The sequence below is a fragment of the Salmo trutta genome, chromosome 40 (genome assembly GCF_901001165.1).
Source record: "Salmo trutta chromosome 40, fSalTru1.1, whole genome shotgun sequence".
Classification (NCBI taxonomy): Eukaryota; Metazoa; Chordata; class Actinopteri; order Salmoniformes; family Salmonidae; genus Salmo; species Salmo trutta.
This window is the reverse complement of record NC_042996.1, coordinates 22,341,820-22,359,716: the sequence shown is the minus strand read 5'-3', so window position 1 is coordinate 22,359,716 and position 17,897 is coordinate 22,341,820. Positions and strand designations below refer to the sequence as shown.

The window sequence follows — 17,897 nt, the reverse complement described above, 5'->3', positions numbered from 1 at the left end:
CTCATTTACAACTGCGACCTGGCCAAGATAAAGCAAAGCAGTGCGACACAAACAACAACACAGAGTTACACATGGAATAAACAAGCGTACAGTCAACAAAACAATAGGAAAAAAAAGTCTATATACAGTGTGTGCAAATGGCATGAGGAGGTAAGGCAATACATAGGCCATAGTAGCGAATTAATTGGGCAGAATTAAACTTGGTTAAGCTTCTCTAGTGTCTGTGAGTTGTTTACTCTGAAAAATAACAACCTAACAACACAAGACAAGATGTGAGCACATGTTAAAACACAATCTCATGAAATAAATGGGACAACATAGGAGAGGAACATTTCAACATGTGATATCATGCCACTAAACGTGACAACATTAGAGCACATAAAAACCCAGGTGTCAAATGTAATTTCGAAAATAATTGACATTAATTGAATTTAAACAGTCATGGTCCCCTGCAGGCTTTGTCTAGTGGCATCAATAATCTGCTAAATCTAGAACTAGTTACAGTAAAATGCAGGTGTTAATGTTAAAGGACAGTATGTTGCTGTACGCTGATTACTTAGGATTCAACTTTTGGGTTACTAGCTACCTGAAGTTGCTGCTGTGCCACCAGGTCTGTGGAGATACTGTAGATTGGCACAAATACATTTCTGCACTTTGCCTAAAGTTGCAGTAAATAGTATTCTGACTTCAATTATTGTAAAATATTGTACTGTGACCACAATTTGGAATCGGCCTTAAATGTAATTTCAACTCATAACCTTTTGGTCGCTAGCAGCCTGAAATGTCCTGCTACACTGCAGCTACACCAAAAGATGTTTGAGCATGAAAGAGATAATGCCACAGCCTTATTGGCAACCATGCTAAAAGATGCCCAGAATTAAGTAAATAACTGTCCAATTATCACCACCAACATAAAACTAGCAGTACTCAAGGACACTTGAAGTATAAAATAACTTGAGACATCTTGGTTGGGAGTGCATCAATGTTTCTGCAGTGGCACCAGGAACAATGGTGACCCTCTTGAAGCATGTGGGAACAGCAGACTGGGATAGGGGTTGATTGAATATGTCCGTAAACACACCAGCCAGCTGGTCTGCACATGCTCTGAGGACGTGGCTAGGGATGCCGTCTGGGCCGGCAGCCTTGCGAGGGTTAACACGTTTAAATGGCTGCGGTGTAAAACATTTAAACGTGTTAACCCTCACACCATTGTTCCTGTTCCCAAGAAAGCTAAGGTAACTGAGCTAAACGACTATCTTCCCGTAGCACTCACGTCCGTCATAATGAAGTGCTTTGAGAGACTAGTCAAGGATCATATCACCTCCAGCCTACCTGACCCTCTAGACCTACTCTAATTTGCTTACCGCCCCAATAGGTCCACAGATGATGCAATCGCAATCGCTTGTCAGTTAGATATTGTAAAAGTCTCAAAAACTTACTAGCAAAATGTTGATAGTAACTTACAGGACACTTGTGACAACTAGCAATCTTTCCAGTAACCTACTGTCTTCACTGTTGCCAACATGCACTTCACTTGCTGATTGGCAGCAGTAGCCTAACCTCTCTGGGCCAGTGGGACGTGTCCCACCTACTCAACAGCCAGTGTAATCCCGTGGCGCGATATTCAAATACCTTAGAAATGCTATTACTTCAATTTCTCAAACATATGACTATTTTACACCATTTTAAAGACAAGACTCTCGTTAATCTAACCACACTGTCCGATTTCAAAAAGGCTTTACAACGAAAGCAAAACATTAGATTATGTCAGCAGAGTACCCAGCCAGAAATAATCAGACACCCATTTTTCAAGCTAGCATATAATGTCACATAAACCCAAACCACAGCTAAATGCAGCACTAACCTTTGATGATCTTCATCAGATGACAATCCTAGGACATTATGTTATACAATACATGCATGTTTTGTTCAATCAAGTTCATATTTATATCAAAAAACAGCTTTTTACATTAGCATGTGACTAGCATGTGACTAGCATTCCCACCGAACACTTCCGGTGAATTTACTAAATTACTCACGATAAACGTTCACAAAAAACATAACAATCATTTTAAGAATTATAGATACAGAACTCCTTTATGCACTCGCTATGTCCGATTTTAAAATAGCTTTTCGTTGAAAGCACATTTTGCAATATTCTGAGTAGATAGCCCGGCCATCACAGGCTAGCTATTTTGACACCCACCAAGTGTGGTACTCACCAAACTCCGATTTACTATTAGAAAAGTTTGATTACCTTTGCTGTTCTTCGTCAGAATGCACTCCCAGGACTTCTACTTCAATAACAAATGTTGGTTTGGTTCCAAATAATCCATAGTTATATCCAAATAGCGCCGTTTTGTTCGTGCGTTCAAGACACTATCCGAAGGGTAAAGAAGGGTGACGCGCCCGACGCGTTTGGTGACAAAAAATTTCAAATATTCCATCACCGTACTTCGAAGCATGTCAAACGCTGTTTAAAATAAATTTTTATGCTATTTTTCTCGTAAAAAAGCGATAATATTCCGACCGGCAGTCGTTGTTTTCATTCAAAGAGAGAGAAAGTAAACATGGTGTCGGCTCGTGCACGCACCTCCAGTCTCATTGTCCTCAGATCGACCACTATCCAAATGCGCTAATGTTTTTCAGCCATGGCCTGCAAAGCCACCATTCATCGTTCTGGCGCCTTCTGAGAGCCTATGGGAGCGTTAGAAAATGTCACGTTATGCCAGAGATCCCCTGTTTTGGTTAGAGATGATCAAGAAGGCCATGAAATGGTCAGAGAGAGCGCTTCCTGTTTGGAATCTTCTCAGGTTTTGGCCTGCCAAATGAGTTCTGTTATACTCACAGACACCATTCAAACAGTTTTAGAAACTTTAGGGTGTTTTCTATCCAAATCAAACAATTATATGCATATTCTAGTTACTGGGCAGGAGTAGTAACCAGATTAAATCGGGTACGTTTTTTATCCGGCCGTGCAAATACTGCCCCCGAATCCCCAACAGGCTAACAGAAGATTGCAGGCATGGCTTATTATAGATGTGGCTTTCAGCCAGCTCTTTTTGGTCTCCCATAAGAGGGGATGTCATCCCAATTAATGTGCTCTATTCATAAGCATTAAGCTTGTACACTGTCAGTTCTGCAGCCAACTTGTTTGGGATAGGGGGCAGTATTTTGACGTCCGGATGAAAAGCGTGCCCAAAATAAACTGCCTGTTACTCAGGCCCAGAAGCTAGGATATGCATGTAATCGGTAGATTTGGATAAAGTTTCTAAAACTCTACAGTTTCTAAAACTGTTAAAATTATGCCTGTGAGTATAACAGAACTGATATGGCAGGCATAACCCCGAGGACAAACCATCCCCCCAAAAAATAATTTCAGCCTACCTCTATTTACAATGGCTATCACTTTAATTATAAGACCAAGTCCACCCAGATTGCAGTTCCTAGGGCTTCCACTAGTTGTCGACAGTCTTTAGAAAGAGTTTCAGGCTGGTTTTTGGAAAAATTAGCCAGAAATTGTAGTATTTCTGGGTGGCTCCCATTTTGGTTGTAGTGTTTCCAAGTGGGTGGAAGAGAGCGCGTTCTTTGGTATTTTTCTCCGGTAAAGACAATAACGATTCTACGTCTTAAATGTTATCTTTATTTACGTATTAGGGTACCTAAGGTTTGATTATAAACGTTGTTTGACTTGTTTGGAAAAGTTTATTAGTAACGTTTGAGATTCATTTTGTATGCATTTTGATGGAGGGAAACTGGGTGGATTATTGACATTATCAAACAAAAGGACCATTTGTGATGTAACTGGGACCTTTTGGAGTGCCAACAGAAGAAGTTCATCAAATGTAAGGCATTATTTATATTGCTATTTCTGACTTTCGTGTCGCTCCTGCCTGGTTGAAATATGTTTTTCATGGTTTTGTATGCGGGGCGCTGTCCTCAGATAATCGCATGTTGTGCTTTCGTCGTAAAGCCTTTTTGAAATCTGACACAGCGGCTGGATTAACAAGAAGTTACGCTTTTTTTTAATGTATTACACTTGTGATTTTATGATTGTTAAATATTTATGATATTGTAGTTTGAATTTCACTCTCTGCAATTTCACCAGATGTTGTTGAAGTGTCCCACTAGCGGCACGCCTTTCCCAAAGAGGTTTAAAGGCTAACGTAAGTGCATGTGATACAACGAACCACATATTTTATTTATAGCTTGTCACAGTGTAATTGTAATACCTGACTATTAGGTCTGTGAGTGTGATGGATCAGCTACAGTAAATTGTGATTTTAACAATAACCCACATGTGACTAGTTGACAGTAAATTACTGAAATGCAAATGTTAACTTCTTGTGAACCAGCTGCCACTAAGCTACTGGAAGATGCACAATAACAAAGACTGTAGAACTGAAATTGTCAAAAATGATAAAACCACTTAAACTGATACAACATTTCCATTGATGGTTGGCACTAATACTACCTATTTTAACTTCCCTGGGCTAGGTGGGACACAACAGCCAGTGGAATCGCGTGGCGCGAAATACAAATACCTCAAAAATGCTATAACTTCAATTTCTCAAACATATGACTATTTTACACCATTTTAAAGACAAGACTCTCGTTAATCTAACCACATTGTCCGATTTCAAAAAGGCTTTACAGCGAAAGCAAAACATTAGATTATGTCAGGAGAGTACCCTCCCAAAAATAATCACACAGCCATTTTCAAAGCAAGCATATATGTCACAAAACCCAAAACCACAGCTAAATGCAGCACTAACCTTTGATGATCTTCATCAGATGACACTCCTAGGACATTATGTCATACAATACATGCATGTTTTGTTCAATCAAGTTCATATTTATATCAAAAACCAGCTTTTTACATTAGCATGCGATGTTCAGAACTAGCATACCTACCGCAAACTTCTGGTGAATTTACGAAATTACTCATGATAAACGTTCACAAAATACATAACAATTATTTTAAGAATTATAGATACAGAACTCCTTTATGCAATCGCAGTGTCAGATTTGAAAATAGCTTTTTGGCGAAAGCACATTTTGCAATATTCTGAGTACATAGCTCGGCCATCACGGCTAGCTATTTTGTCACCCACCAAGTTTGGGACAACCTAAACTCAGAATTACTATTACAAAAATTGGATTACCTTTTCTGTTCTCCGTCAGAATGCACTCCCAGGACTTCTACTTCAACAACAAATGCTGTTTTGGTTCCAAATAATCCATAGTTATATTCAAATAGCTCCGTTTTGTTCGTGCTTTCAGGTAACTATCCGAAGGGTGACGCGGGAGCGCATTTCGTGACCAAAAAATAAAATAAATTCCATTACCGTACTTAGAAGCATGTCAAACACTGTTTAAAATCAATTTTTATGCTATTTTTCTCGTAAAATAGCGATAATATTCCAACCGGGCAACGTTGTATTCATTCAAAGGCTGAAAGAAAAAAATTGAGAATTCTCATGAACGCGCATCTCCAGTGTCACTGTCCCCAGGCTGACCACTCACAAATTCTCCTGCTGTTCTTCGCCCAGAGACAGCAGACTCCCCAGACACACACATTGGTCTCTGCCAAGCCATTTGACAAGAGCATGAAACAAAATAAAGGTCTCTACACACAGGGCACTTACACTTGATTGGGGCCCAGGAATGTGGCTGGTTCTTAACTGTTAATCCCTAAAATTCCTGTGAGAGCAAAGCTGCTTGCTGGGCAACCTGTCTGCCGACACCTCATGCATGCTGGGTAAGTATGCTCATAACACATTCCCCTGACTCAGTCGGTGGTCGGCCCAGGGGCTTGGTGTCCGGTGCTGGTCCGTTAGGTCCAGCCAGTTGGACACATTTGGCCCAGCTGGTTTTGTAACCAGAAATGTTGTTCAATGTTAGCCACCCCATTTGCTTTGTTATACTCATCTTTGATTGATTAAATGCACCCCGCAAGCAGCTTTGCCCTCACAGGAGTTTTAGAGATTAACAGTTAAGAACCTGCCATCTTTTGACCAATCCTTTAGCTTTTCTCAAACTAAGTTAAGACATGTATCAAAGGCCTACATTGGTGTAATTTGGGCCTATGGTCCATTAGAAGTAGATTTTGAAAGTATTTTTTAGCATACTTTAGCATATTGGCGTGGTCATCTTTGAACGCACCAACGCTATTTTCTCAAAGTCTTTAAGGACTATTATTATGAGTCCAAAAACCTAATTTGGAGGGAATTTGACTTTTAGTCCATGAGTAGAAGATTAGTATATTGTTAATGGTTTCCTTGTTTTTAAATATACACTACCGGTCAAAAGTTTTAGAACACCTTTTCATTCGTTTTTTTATTTTATTTTATTTTTTACTATTTTCTACATTGTAGAATAATAGTGAAGACATCAAAACTATGAAATAACACATATGGAATCATGTAGTAACCAAAAAAGTGTTAAACAAATCAAAATGTATCTTATATTTGAGATTCTTCAAATAGACAGATTTGCACACTCTTGGCATTCTCTCAAACAGCTTCACCTGGAATGCTTTTCCAACAGGCTTGAAAGAGTTCCCACATATGCTGAGCACTTGTTGGCTGCTTTTCCTTCACTCTGCGGGTCCAACTCATCCCAAACCATTTCAATTTGGTTGAGGTAAGGGGATTGTAGAGGCCAGGTCATCTGATGCATCACTCTCCTTGTGGGTCAAAAAGCCCTTACACAGCCTGGAGGTGTGTTGGGTCATTGTCCTGTTGAAAAACAAATGATAGTCCCACTAAGCCCAAACCAGATGGGATGGCGTATCGCTGCAGAATGCTGTGGTAGCCATGTTTGTTAAGTGTGCCTTGAATTCTAAATAAATCAAAGACCGCATCCCCACACCATAACACTTCCTCCTCCATGCTTTACGGTGGGAAAAACACATGCAGAGATCATCCGTTCACCCACACCACATCTCACAAAGAACCAAAAATCACCAATTTGGACTCCAGACCAAAGGACAAATTTCCACCAGTCTAATGTCCATTGCTCTTGTTTCTTGGCCCAAGCAAGTCTTTTTTTCTTATTGGTGTTCTTTAGTAGTGGTTTCTTCGCAGCAATTTGACCATGAAGGCCTGATTCATACAGTCTCCTCTGAACAGTTGATGTTGAGATTTGTCTGTTACGTGAACTCTGTGAAGCATTTATTTGGGCTGGTAACTCTAATAAACTAATCCTCTGCAGCAGAGGTAACTCTGGGACTTCCACTCCTGTGGCGGTCCTCATGAGAGCCAGTTTCATCATAGCGCTGGAGGGTTTTTGCGACTGCATTTGAAGAAACTTTCAAAGTTATTTACATTTTCTGTATTGACTGAACTTCATGTCTTAAAGTAATGATGGACTGTTGTTTCTCTTTGCTTATTTGAGCTGTTCTTGCTATAATATGGAGTTGGTCTTTTACCAAATAGGACTATCTTCTGTATAACCCCCCCTACCTTGTCACAACACAACTGATTGTCTCAAACGCATTAAGAAGGAAAGAAATTCCACAAATGAACTTTTAAGAAAGCACACCTGTTAATTGAAATGCATTCCAGATGACTACCTTATGAAGCTGGTTGAGAGATTGCCAAGAGTGTGCAAAACTGTCATCAAGGCAAAGGATGGCTACTTTGAAAAATCTCAAATATAAAATATATTTAGATTTGTTTAACACTTTTTTGGTTACTACATGACTCCATATGTGTTATTTCATAGTGTTGATGTCTCCACTATTATTCTACAATGTAGAAAATAATAAAAATAAAGAAACCCTTGAATGAGTAGGTGTGTCCAAACTTTTGACTGGTACTGTATATATATAGAGAGCTTTCTTATTTCTCCTAGATGTAGGACAAACACTTCAAAACCTTGTTTCTTGTTATTTATTTTATGTCTGTCTTTTTTGCCATTTATGAATATGTTATACAATGCGTTTCACTGGGCTATAGTAGTAAAGGCCAAATTCTATATTTTCTCAAATATTTTTATATTTTTTATACCTAAAGAGGTCCTAAAATTCCAATTCAAATAGCTAAATGATCCATAGAATGACCATCTTATAACAATTCCATGTGTCTGAGTGCTGTCCTGAGGCTCTATGGGGTTGGTTTCACTTTAGAAATAAAGAAATGTATTTAGTTGTTGATTGATCTCAGTTAATTTAGAACTAAAGTTTTGCGTAATTGTTCAGCTGCTTGATTATGTTTTGGGGCCATACATGTTAAGAGATGGGATTAAGAGATGCTATAACAAGGAGCAGAAACCGGAACGAGGAGCTCCACCTTCTCTCTGTACAAGTTACAGGCAAGTCCACGTGCAAGTCCATGTCCCCTCCCCTTTCGAAATTCGAAAGATGCTAACACACACAATAACCAGTAAAAAAAAAAGAAAACACACGGGAACTATTGCTGAGCGTTAGCCCACGCATCCCATTCCTTCCTGACAGATTCGACCTAACCAGTTATGTTTACATAGACTGACATCCCAGAGATCCAGATGGAGTCATCTTCCTGACATCAACACAAGTACCACTCACATCTGAGTAACATCTTCACCTGTCACCACCACTATAATTGTTCTTTCCTGAAGTAGTCTCGATGTGCCTGACTTGTCGAAGGCTAAACTAGCATGATACTTTACTTTCAAGACTATTTCTGGAACTACAGATGCCACTTGGCTTTATAGGTAACTGTGGTGCAACGTACAAGTTGTACAGTATATGCATGGTCCCGAATAAAGGAGGTATGCTGTGTACCTGTGTGTCTCTGTATGATTCCCTCTGTAGACTGTGTGAGGGACTCCAGCTCCCACATGTGGATTTATGTGTTCCTGGGGAACGCTCTGAGGGGGATAGGAGAGACCCCCGTCACCCCACTAGGCATCTCCTACATTGACAACTTCGCTAAAGCTGAAAACTCTGCTTTTTACATTGGTGAGTTAATTCCACTCGCAGCAAAGTGGAAGCCACTGTGTGTGTGTGTGTGTGTGTGTGTGTGTGTGTGTGTGTGTTTGTTTGTTAACCGTAAAATGAGTGTGTGTCATGTATTCTAAATATGTCATGACTAGGTTCGCAAAATGTCATGACTTGGTTTTGCAAAAAACAAAAAGGGAACGTATTGAAAGTTCCAGGAATTTTGCGACCCTAGTCATGACATATGTAACTGAGTAGATAGGGATGCAGGCTTAACTGTGTGTTTATGATTGACAGCATGTCTACAGACCGTCACACTGCTAGGTCGCATGTTTGGTTTCCTGCTGGGGTCGTTGTGTGCCAGACTCTATGTAGACATTGGATATGTCGATCTGGTTAAGATAATCACATACTGTACACATTATTGTGTTAGGGTCCTTTCTACTAAGCAATGTATATTAATTTTGAATCCAAATTCATTCAAAACCACGCAAAAATAGTCAAATGATTCCCTTTATGTTATTACTATTATCAGTATAGTATGTGTATCAGTGCTTATGATGGAGATGTTTCTCACCTCTTCCAGAGACTGTGAACATCACCCCAAGGATGCCGGCTGGGTGGGGACCTGGTGGCTGAGTTTCCTGGTCTCCTCTGTCATCATGCTCCTGTCAGGCAGGGAGAGGAGAGCAAGCTGCCTCCCAGCACCCCTACTCAGGATGGGGCAGGGAACATCGACGCAACCCCACATCAGACCATGATGCTGAAATTGCATAAGGTGGTCAGACTTTCATTGGCGATGTTCAGATAACTTATGACTAGAGACCAAAGTTTTTCTTGGTCACTCAGGTCATGTGAACAAGAAAAATGCCTGGCCCTATTTGAGATAGAAATATAATCCTGTGCCTATCTTTTATGATGGACATTTCTATACAGGAGCAATACATTCTATACCAGGCCCTCTAACTATAAAGAATAAAGACTTGAAGCATTCACATAACACAAACCAGAAAATGTAACCGTGTTGTATGTTTTTCTCTTATAGCTTCAGGTTTCATAACGTCACTGAAGAAGCTACTGAGCACACCAGCGTACTTTCTGCTTCTGTGTGGCAGCATCCAGAAGTTCAACTCATTCATTGGCCTGCTCATGTTCAAAGCCAAGTACATAGAACAGCAGTTTGGCCAATCAGCAGCTAGAACCAACTTCCTCATTGGTTAGACACTGTTTCTCAATCACTGTTTCTCAATACATGTTTCTCAATCAGCTACCATCTTTATTAACCAACTATGGCCCCTCTTTCACGTTTCCTTCTGGTCCTTTTTCATTGTAAAGTCAAACTCTATTGGTTGGATAAGGGCCTGAGATTTAGGTCAGAGAGAGACAAGGGATGCGTTTAGACAGGCAGCCCATTTATGATCTTTTATCCATTAATTGGTCTTTTGACCAATCACATCATATTTTCATATTAGCTCCTTTTCAGAGCATATCAGATTGGTCAAACAACCAATTACCAGGGATGCAAACTACTCACCTTTCGGTGAATCCAAAATAGGTAACCTACATGATTCGTGATGAGAAAGGTTTGGGAGGGGGGGCTTTGGACCACTAGCGGTTCTGCCCCCTTGTGGCCCCCCTAAACGTATCTCAGGTCCACAATGTCAGATGACAGATTAAGCAATTTAGGCGTATTGAGTCAAGGAGGGCAAAGTCCTTGAGTCTAGATGAATTTGCTGATCTTTTTGCAAAAACCCCACAAAAACCGGAGAATACAGTTGATGTGACCTGATACTGAATGTGTAATGCAAATTAAAATTATAATGGAAATGCAAATAAATTGTTGAATGATTATGAACATGGTCTTTTGCTTGCTAATGCCTGCAAAGCAGTGAAGAAATCGATATTACAACAATAACGTCTAATGTAACTGGCCCCTCTAACAGTACAACTTGCCCCAGCTTGGCACTCCCAGTTGAAATGGTCTAGAACCGCCACTGCTTTGGACCAGTACTGGCTGTATCCAAGGCTCAGTCAATCATTCACATAACAACAGAATGCAGCATGCGACTGAAGAGAGAAGAGACAACCAACTTGCTAGTTACAGCATCAGCACACGCTCTGGAAAGACAGCAGAGAGTGGAAAGGCAGTTTGCCAGTTACAGCAGCGCATCCCTGAACAATAACGAAGAGGTAGGTGAGAAGCCTGACCACGGAGACTGGGGTGAGAAGGGGATGAAGCATACTTCATGACCTGTAACCGAAAAACAATGGCAGTTGGAAAGTTTGAGGTGAGGGAGCAAGTGTGGTGGAACAAGAATTGTTAGCATTGTTAAGTATCTTGCTAGCTGAATGAATTCTCTGCGTTTGCTAGCCAGAGAAATGTTTAGCAACATTATCCAACTTAGCTGATCAAATAATTTAGTTTATGGTGTGAAAATTAGCTGGGTAATGAAGTCAGACAATTAGTTAACAGGACCGTTACAACATCAGATAAGCTAACGTTAGTAAACGAACCAACTCGCTATAGTATTAACTGGTATACGACTTCTTGCCGTTCCTCAAGTTATAACGTTAACGTAGTTGCTTACTGGACCCTGGCAATCTGTGTGAAATGTTAACTAGCCAACGAACTACCTACTATCTATGAACTAATGTTTTCCCTCTACAGTATGTGGTTAATTTTCAGAATGAGAGAATAAGGTGAAAATGAGGCATCAAGACTTGAGTGTCATATGCAGTAAAGTCTAGGCAACATAACATTGGATTGCTTTCTACACATTTTTTAGCTGTGAGATAGGTTCACATTAACCACGTTTTATTTTACACACAGACACTGATAATGTAGATCATAGTCTTTGTTGTTTAATTAGTTAAAACCTGCCTTTCCCCTAGCAGGGATATGTTTGAATTTTTCACCTTTTTGGGCCCTCACCAGTTTGCATCCCTGAAGTACTCAAAAAAAGATCTGAATTGGGCTGTCTAAACGAAGCCATAGAAATCTGGACATGCTCTAACTGAAATGTTCCCTCCTGTCAGTATTGATGTTGAATGGCATTAAATACAACTTTTTGGTTCTCTCCCATCCCCTGTAGGTTTGTTGAACATGAGTGGAAATGAAACTCCAGCACACTGGTAACACTAGATGTGAGTATAACTTTTCCTGGTGTGTTGAACCTGCCTGTGGGTGTGGTGGGGATATTCCTGGGCGGTCTACTGATGAAGAGGTATAAGGTTGGTGTTGTGTCTGGAGCCCAGCTGTCTTTTGTCACCTCCTTCATGGCCTACCTCCTCCTCCTTCTGCAGTCTGGCCCTAAATGTGACAATGTTCAGGTGGCTGGGCTGACCGTGTCTTACAATGGGTAAATATGACATCTGATTGGTTGGTTGGTTTGTTGGTGGGTTGATAAAAACAAAAGTTTTGATCAGTGGAATATGAGGAAGAGTTAGACCAAAACACACATGGGCTTGTGCCGGGGCTCCCTCTTGTGGGAATATACAGTATGGTTGTTACTGAGCCAGGATTCCTGGGTGTTTTGTCACTGTGCCTGTATCAATGATAGTTCAGAAACAATTATTTAAACATCATTATGATTGCCATCCAAATACTATTAATGTACTGAGTGTACAAAACATTCCCAGGGATGCTGGCCCATGTTGACTCCAATGCTTCCCACAGTTGTGTCAAGTTGGCTGTATGTCTTTTGAGTGGTGGACCATTCTTGATACACACGGGAAACTGTTGAGTGTAAAAATAACAGCAGCGGTGTAGTTCTTGAAACAAACTGTTGTCCCTGGCACCTACTACCATACCCCGTTGAAAGGCACGTACATCTTTTGTCTTGCCCATTCACCCTCTGAATGGCACACATACACAATCCATGTGTCACGTCCTGACCAGTAGAGGGGTTATTTGTTATTGTAGTTTGGTCAGGACGTGGCAGAGGGTATTTGTTTTATGTGGTTCGGGGTGGTCGTTTGTTTAGTAGGGTATTTGATTTATGTATTCCGGGGGGTTTTGGGCACTGTTCTATGTTAGTGTATTTCTATGTTCTGTCTAGTCTTTTGTATTTCTATGTTTTGTTTATTGGTGTTTGACTCTCAATTGGAGGCAGGTGTTTTCTAGTTGCCTCTGATTGAGAGTCCTATATATAGGTATGTGTTTGTTGAGTGCTTTGTGGGAGATTGTTCTGTGTATAGCCTTGTGCCTTACCAGCCTGTGATTAGTCGTTGTGGTTTCTTTGTGTACGTGTTTATTTTGGTTCTCCTTCGTGTCCGACTATAATAAAGAAGATGAGTGCACATTTCCCTGCTGCATTTGTCTAAATCCGACGACAGCCGTTACACCATGTCTCAATTGTCTCAAGCCTTACAATTATTTTTGAAACCTGTCCCCTCTTTATCTACGCTGATTGAAGTGGATTTTACAAGTGACATCCATAAGGGATTATAGCTTTCACCTGGTCAGTATATGTCATGGAAAGAGCAGGTGTTCTTAATGTTTTGTACACTCGGTGTAACTCATTGGCACAGAAATAAGTTATTTTCAACCATTACCTGGAGCCTTGTTGGGGCCTTATCTCCCACCTGGGACAAAGATTGCTAAGTAAGTAATTGCTGATTGGCAATAGAGTATTAATTTTGATGTATGGAAAAAATATGGTATGCATTCCTATGTAGAAAAGGTTCTCTCTGGTAGTTGTTCAATATGACTTCAACTTGTACAGGGTTCTCTTGTAAAATAGATATTTAATCTCAATGTGACTCCCTGTTTAAATAAAGGTTCAATAAAATAAAAATAAAAACACAAACACTGGATATGGGGTATCACATGGTATCACACCATTACATACTAGGCCCTACTGCACCATTCCAGCATCTGGGCTTTGATTGACTCAACATGTTTGAGGTGGGGGATCAAGAAATGTGGGGGAAGAGGTGGCTGTCGATTGTATGATTCTGATATGTACAGGTAAGTTCATTGTGTGTGTGCGTCCATGTTTGTGTGCATACTCAGAGTTGTGTTTGAATATGAATGAGCAGCAGTGTTGTGATGTGTCCGATCCCGTCCTTGCAGAGTGATCTTCCTTGGCCTCATCACGTCTCAGTGGCTTCACCTACTTTTTCATCATCGCAGTCATTACAGTTTAAGAGGGAGGGGGACAACACCACGGGAAAGCCCCCACACTCATCGCTACTGATGGAACTTCGGACTCCCCCCAAAACCACTGAACCCCTCAACACACCGAAAGAGATTTAAGGTGCACACCCCTAAAGAGGGAGCCAGAACAGGATAACTCCCTCCAAACTCACAAAGACACAGAGGAGGAGGAACTATCCAACACCCAGGGAGAGAGAACGAGTGACCTCAGTCGAGCACAGCCAGAAAGAGGAGGTGGAATAGGCGTTAGATAGAGGAGAGGAGGAGGTTACCCCAGATGCCATTCCTCCTGCTCATGTGAGCAAGAAAGAGCAGAAGCCTTCTGATCAGCCAATGGGCAGGCAGAGGGAGAGGTCATGGTGATTTACACCCACAGAGAGAAAGACAACCCACACAACCTCTTGGTTGAGATGAACCACACAGAGGTAGAGGCAGAGGGCTTTCAGGGCTAGCCAGTCAGCCTGCCTGCTCTGATCCTCAAGTCAATTGTATTTAAATCCATGTTCATTAAAGATTTTTATTCAAGAATTGAAAAGTCCCATTTACTTAATGATAATTTTTCACTGTCTGCAACCCTCAACAACCAGGGTGAGTCTGGGTCATTCTTTTACTGGGCAAACACAACTTGCGTATCGTCATAGACTAGGCCAAAACGTTAATCTTTTAACCATGCTTGAATAAAACAATGCATTTTTTATAGTGAGCAAGAGTTGCGCTTTTTCCTTTCCTATGATGATTCAAGTTTTTGGTTGCACCTCAACTCAACGTTGGTTGAGCGCCCTCTGTTTTTTTGTTGTCAAATAATACGATTTTTTTCAATGTAGTAAGTCAATTATTAAAAGCATTAAAATTGGGATGTTTCCCACTTATTTACACAACCTACTCCACACTTGCAAAGTGAAAGTTTATTGAAATGTTCTGAAATTAAGTAGTAAACAAGAAAAGCAGAACTGAATCCAATTATAATGTGAATAATTTAATGGTCTATGGTTCAATCCCATTTCTGAAGGTCTGATGAATAATTAATATTGTTCCTCCTCTTCCTTGTGGCAGGCGCAGCAGCACACTGCCCTCCAAAACCTGAAAAAAAAATTGCCGGACTGCCCCTTTCCTAGCTCTACATGGAACATCCAGTGTCACATCCTTGGTGACATGTGGGGTGACATCCGGGATGACCACAGCAACATCCTCTGGAAAGGGAGAAAAGAGGGACATAATGTAAACAAATGCAAACCGTAGGTTCTAAACACTGGCCAGTTGAAAGGTTCTACTAAGATGTCATGACAAACGGCACCTGTCAGAGTGCTCTCCATAAGTGTTACTCACCTGCTTGGATGTCAGCTGGCAGAGTGGCGACGACGGCCATCGTGAGAGTCCTTTCTTCAGGTGTGACGTCGACAACCTCCAAGAGGGAAGAGATGGGCTCTGCCTCTGTATTAAGGGTGATGTCAACAACATTTAGGTGGGAAGAAGCTGGATCTGCCTCTCTGTTAGGGGTGATGTCCACAACATTCAGGTGGGAATATTCCGTGTCTGCCTCTGTGTTAGGGGTGATGTCCTGAACCTCCAGGTGGGAATTAGCTGGGTCTGCCTCTGTTTTAGGGCCAATGTCCGCAACTTCCAGGTGGGAAGAAGCCGGGTCTGCCTCTGTGTTAGCGGTGATGTCCACAACCTCCAGGTGGGAAGAAGCCGGATCTGCGTCTGTGTTAAGGGTGATGTCCACAACCTCCAGGTGGGAAGAAGCCTGGTCTGCCTCTGTGTTAGGGGTGATGTCCACAACCTCCAGGTGGGAAGAAGCCTGGTCTTCCTCTGTGTTAGGGGTGATGTCCACAACCTTTAGGTGGGAAGAATCCTGGTCTGCCTCTGTGTTCGGGGTGATGTCCACAACCTCCAGGTGGGAAGAAGCCGCGTCTGCCTCTGCTATAAAGGTGACAACAACAATCCTGATGAGCTCTACTACGACAATGCACCAAGATGTCATCACAACAGGCATCTGTCAGAGTGCTCTCTATCAGTGCTACTCACCTGCTTGGATGTCAGCTGGTAGTGTGGTGGAGACGGCCACCGCAAGGACAGGGGGGACTGGTAAGGTGGCTGCAGGGGGCTGGAAGCAGCTCTGCACCTCGTCCGCCACAAAGGCACAGACAGATCTCATATAAAAAGGGCTCTGGAGGTCATCCGTGGAGAAGGACTGACTGATTCTCTCGAGGATTGACCGCACAGATTCAAAAGCAGCAGCCTGAGAGAAAGGGATGTTAGGGGAAGGAGCCTTTAGACAGCCTCGTGCTCTATGTCTATCATTTTTAAGCAAGTGTTTACTTCCCAGGCCTGCCGTAGGAAACAGGAAGTCCCATTAGTGTAATTTCACAACAGATCTATTCTGCTGTACTAACTAGTTGTTGAAAGGCTAGTAAAGAGCTCACTGACTTGTATGTCTCTAACTCTCATTCTCTTACCAGCCGAGCGAGGTCGTTCCCCTCCTCCAGGGTTTCCTTCCACAGCCTTCAAATAAAACACAGAGCAATTCAACTTTCCTGGGTTCAGATTTTTCTGTTTATTTTACCCACACCTCCTGGAGTAATGCTGGTATCGGCAGGGAATGGCAGTGAAGGTGAGTGCTGACGTGGTTCTCACCTCTCCCTAAGGGATTTTTTGCCCTGAGACACCAGCCAGTCACTCATGTGCTCCGTGGTGACATGGGGCGGGACCTGGCCTTGACTCTGGAGCAGCAGATAGTGGACCATGAGCTTCTTCTGCAAAATGAGGTAAGGTGTGAGACCGTGCCACGCAATACCATATCATGTGCTTTCAGAAGGGCCTCTCGCAACATTTCACAACTGTTCATGCCTCACATTTTGCAAGTGATATTAAGAACTCTTATGACCAACTTCTCTAAGCTGTCTTGAAATAAAACTCTTTCTGTTGTTTATGTTTTTGTGGGATGAATCTTACCTGTTTATTGTAATATGTTTCCTCCCAGCAGGCCTGCAGTCTAAAAGTAAAGGCTGCTTCTACAGAATTCCTTTGAAGAGAATGAAAATAATTATGATTTGTAATGCACATTATGCACAGGCATTTACGGTATGCTAAAATTAATATCTCCAAAGATTACCTTTGTGGGACCATAAGTGAACTCCGGAATGCACCAAACCCTATCCATGCTAAGATGGGGAAGATATGCAGCGTTATAGATATACGGGGTGCTCTAGAGATAACAGGAATGACTTAAAGTCGCGAATTATCAATGACTGTGGAGTCGTCCAATATGCTGCACTTAGAATTGAGTTGAGTTGTAGGCAATGTTTGGCACAAAATAGAATGTTTACATTCTATTGCTATGGAGAAATGGAATGTGTAGAACCTGTATAAATGGGTAAGCTTCTATGTCTTTATTTCGTGAAAGATTAAGCTCTTTATTTTGTCATAATGTGCATATGAGGATATTGGAGCTCGTTCCGATTCATGAGGCGGGTATCCAGGTGCATGTTGCTTAGACCTACTGATCTAACCTTGGCTTATAAGTGAAATTCATTGTTATATATGCCTATACAAATCTATTGACCACATCTATTTAAAGCAATGATTGTCAATTGAAAATGTGGTTGTTGTGTTATCCTGTTGTGCGCCTGGTGTGTCAGAGTCCTCTTAAGCACGTTATTTCCAATATTTCCGAGCTCTGAATTGACTTAAGGTACACTTTTGCAAAGCTACTCTGTTAAAAATAAGAGTATGAATGACAATAAACGTATGACTTGGATTGTATGCATAATAGTGTAGTTAACAATATCGCTCAGCGTGGGAACGTTTGGCGTGGGG

At 41.5% G+C, this 17,897-nt stretch overlaps 1 protein-coding gene across 1 annotated transcript; it reads right to left on the bottom strand.

Moving 5' to 3' along the window:
* Window positions 1-14,584: 14,584 nt before the first annotated feature.
* LOC115180195 (uncharacterized) lies at window positions 14,585-17,346 on the bottom strand. Its single transcript, XM_029742091.1, has 7 exons — window positions 17,194-17,346; window positions 17,034-17,103; window positions 16,716-16,834; window positions 16,538-16,583; window positions 16,107-16,320; window positions 15,408-16,037; window positions 14,585-15,271 (listed from the first exon to the last, which is right to left on the bottom strand). The coding sequence occupies exons 1-7, from the start codon at window positions 17,205-17,207 to the stop codon at window positions 15,066-15,068; spliced, it is 1,299 nt and encodes a 432-aa protein (XP_029597951.1). The 5' UTR covers window positions 17,208-17,346; the 3' UTR covers window positions 14,585-15,065.
* Between the last annotated feature and the right edge of the window lie 551 nt (window positions 17,347-17,897).

Coding starts and splice junctions, on each gene's coding strand:
- LOC115180195 (XM_029742091.1), bottom strand. Junction 16,038..16,106: donor ACCAGCTGACATCCAAGCAG/GTGAGTAGCACT, acceptor GCATTGTCGTAG/TAGAGCTCATCAGGATTGTT. Junction 15,272..15,407: donor GCCAGCTGACATCCAAGCAG/GTGAGTAACACT, acceptor CTCCCTTTCCAG/AGGATGTTGCTGTGGTCATC.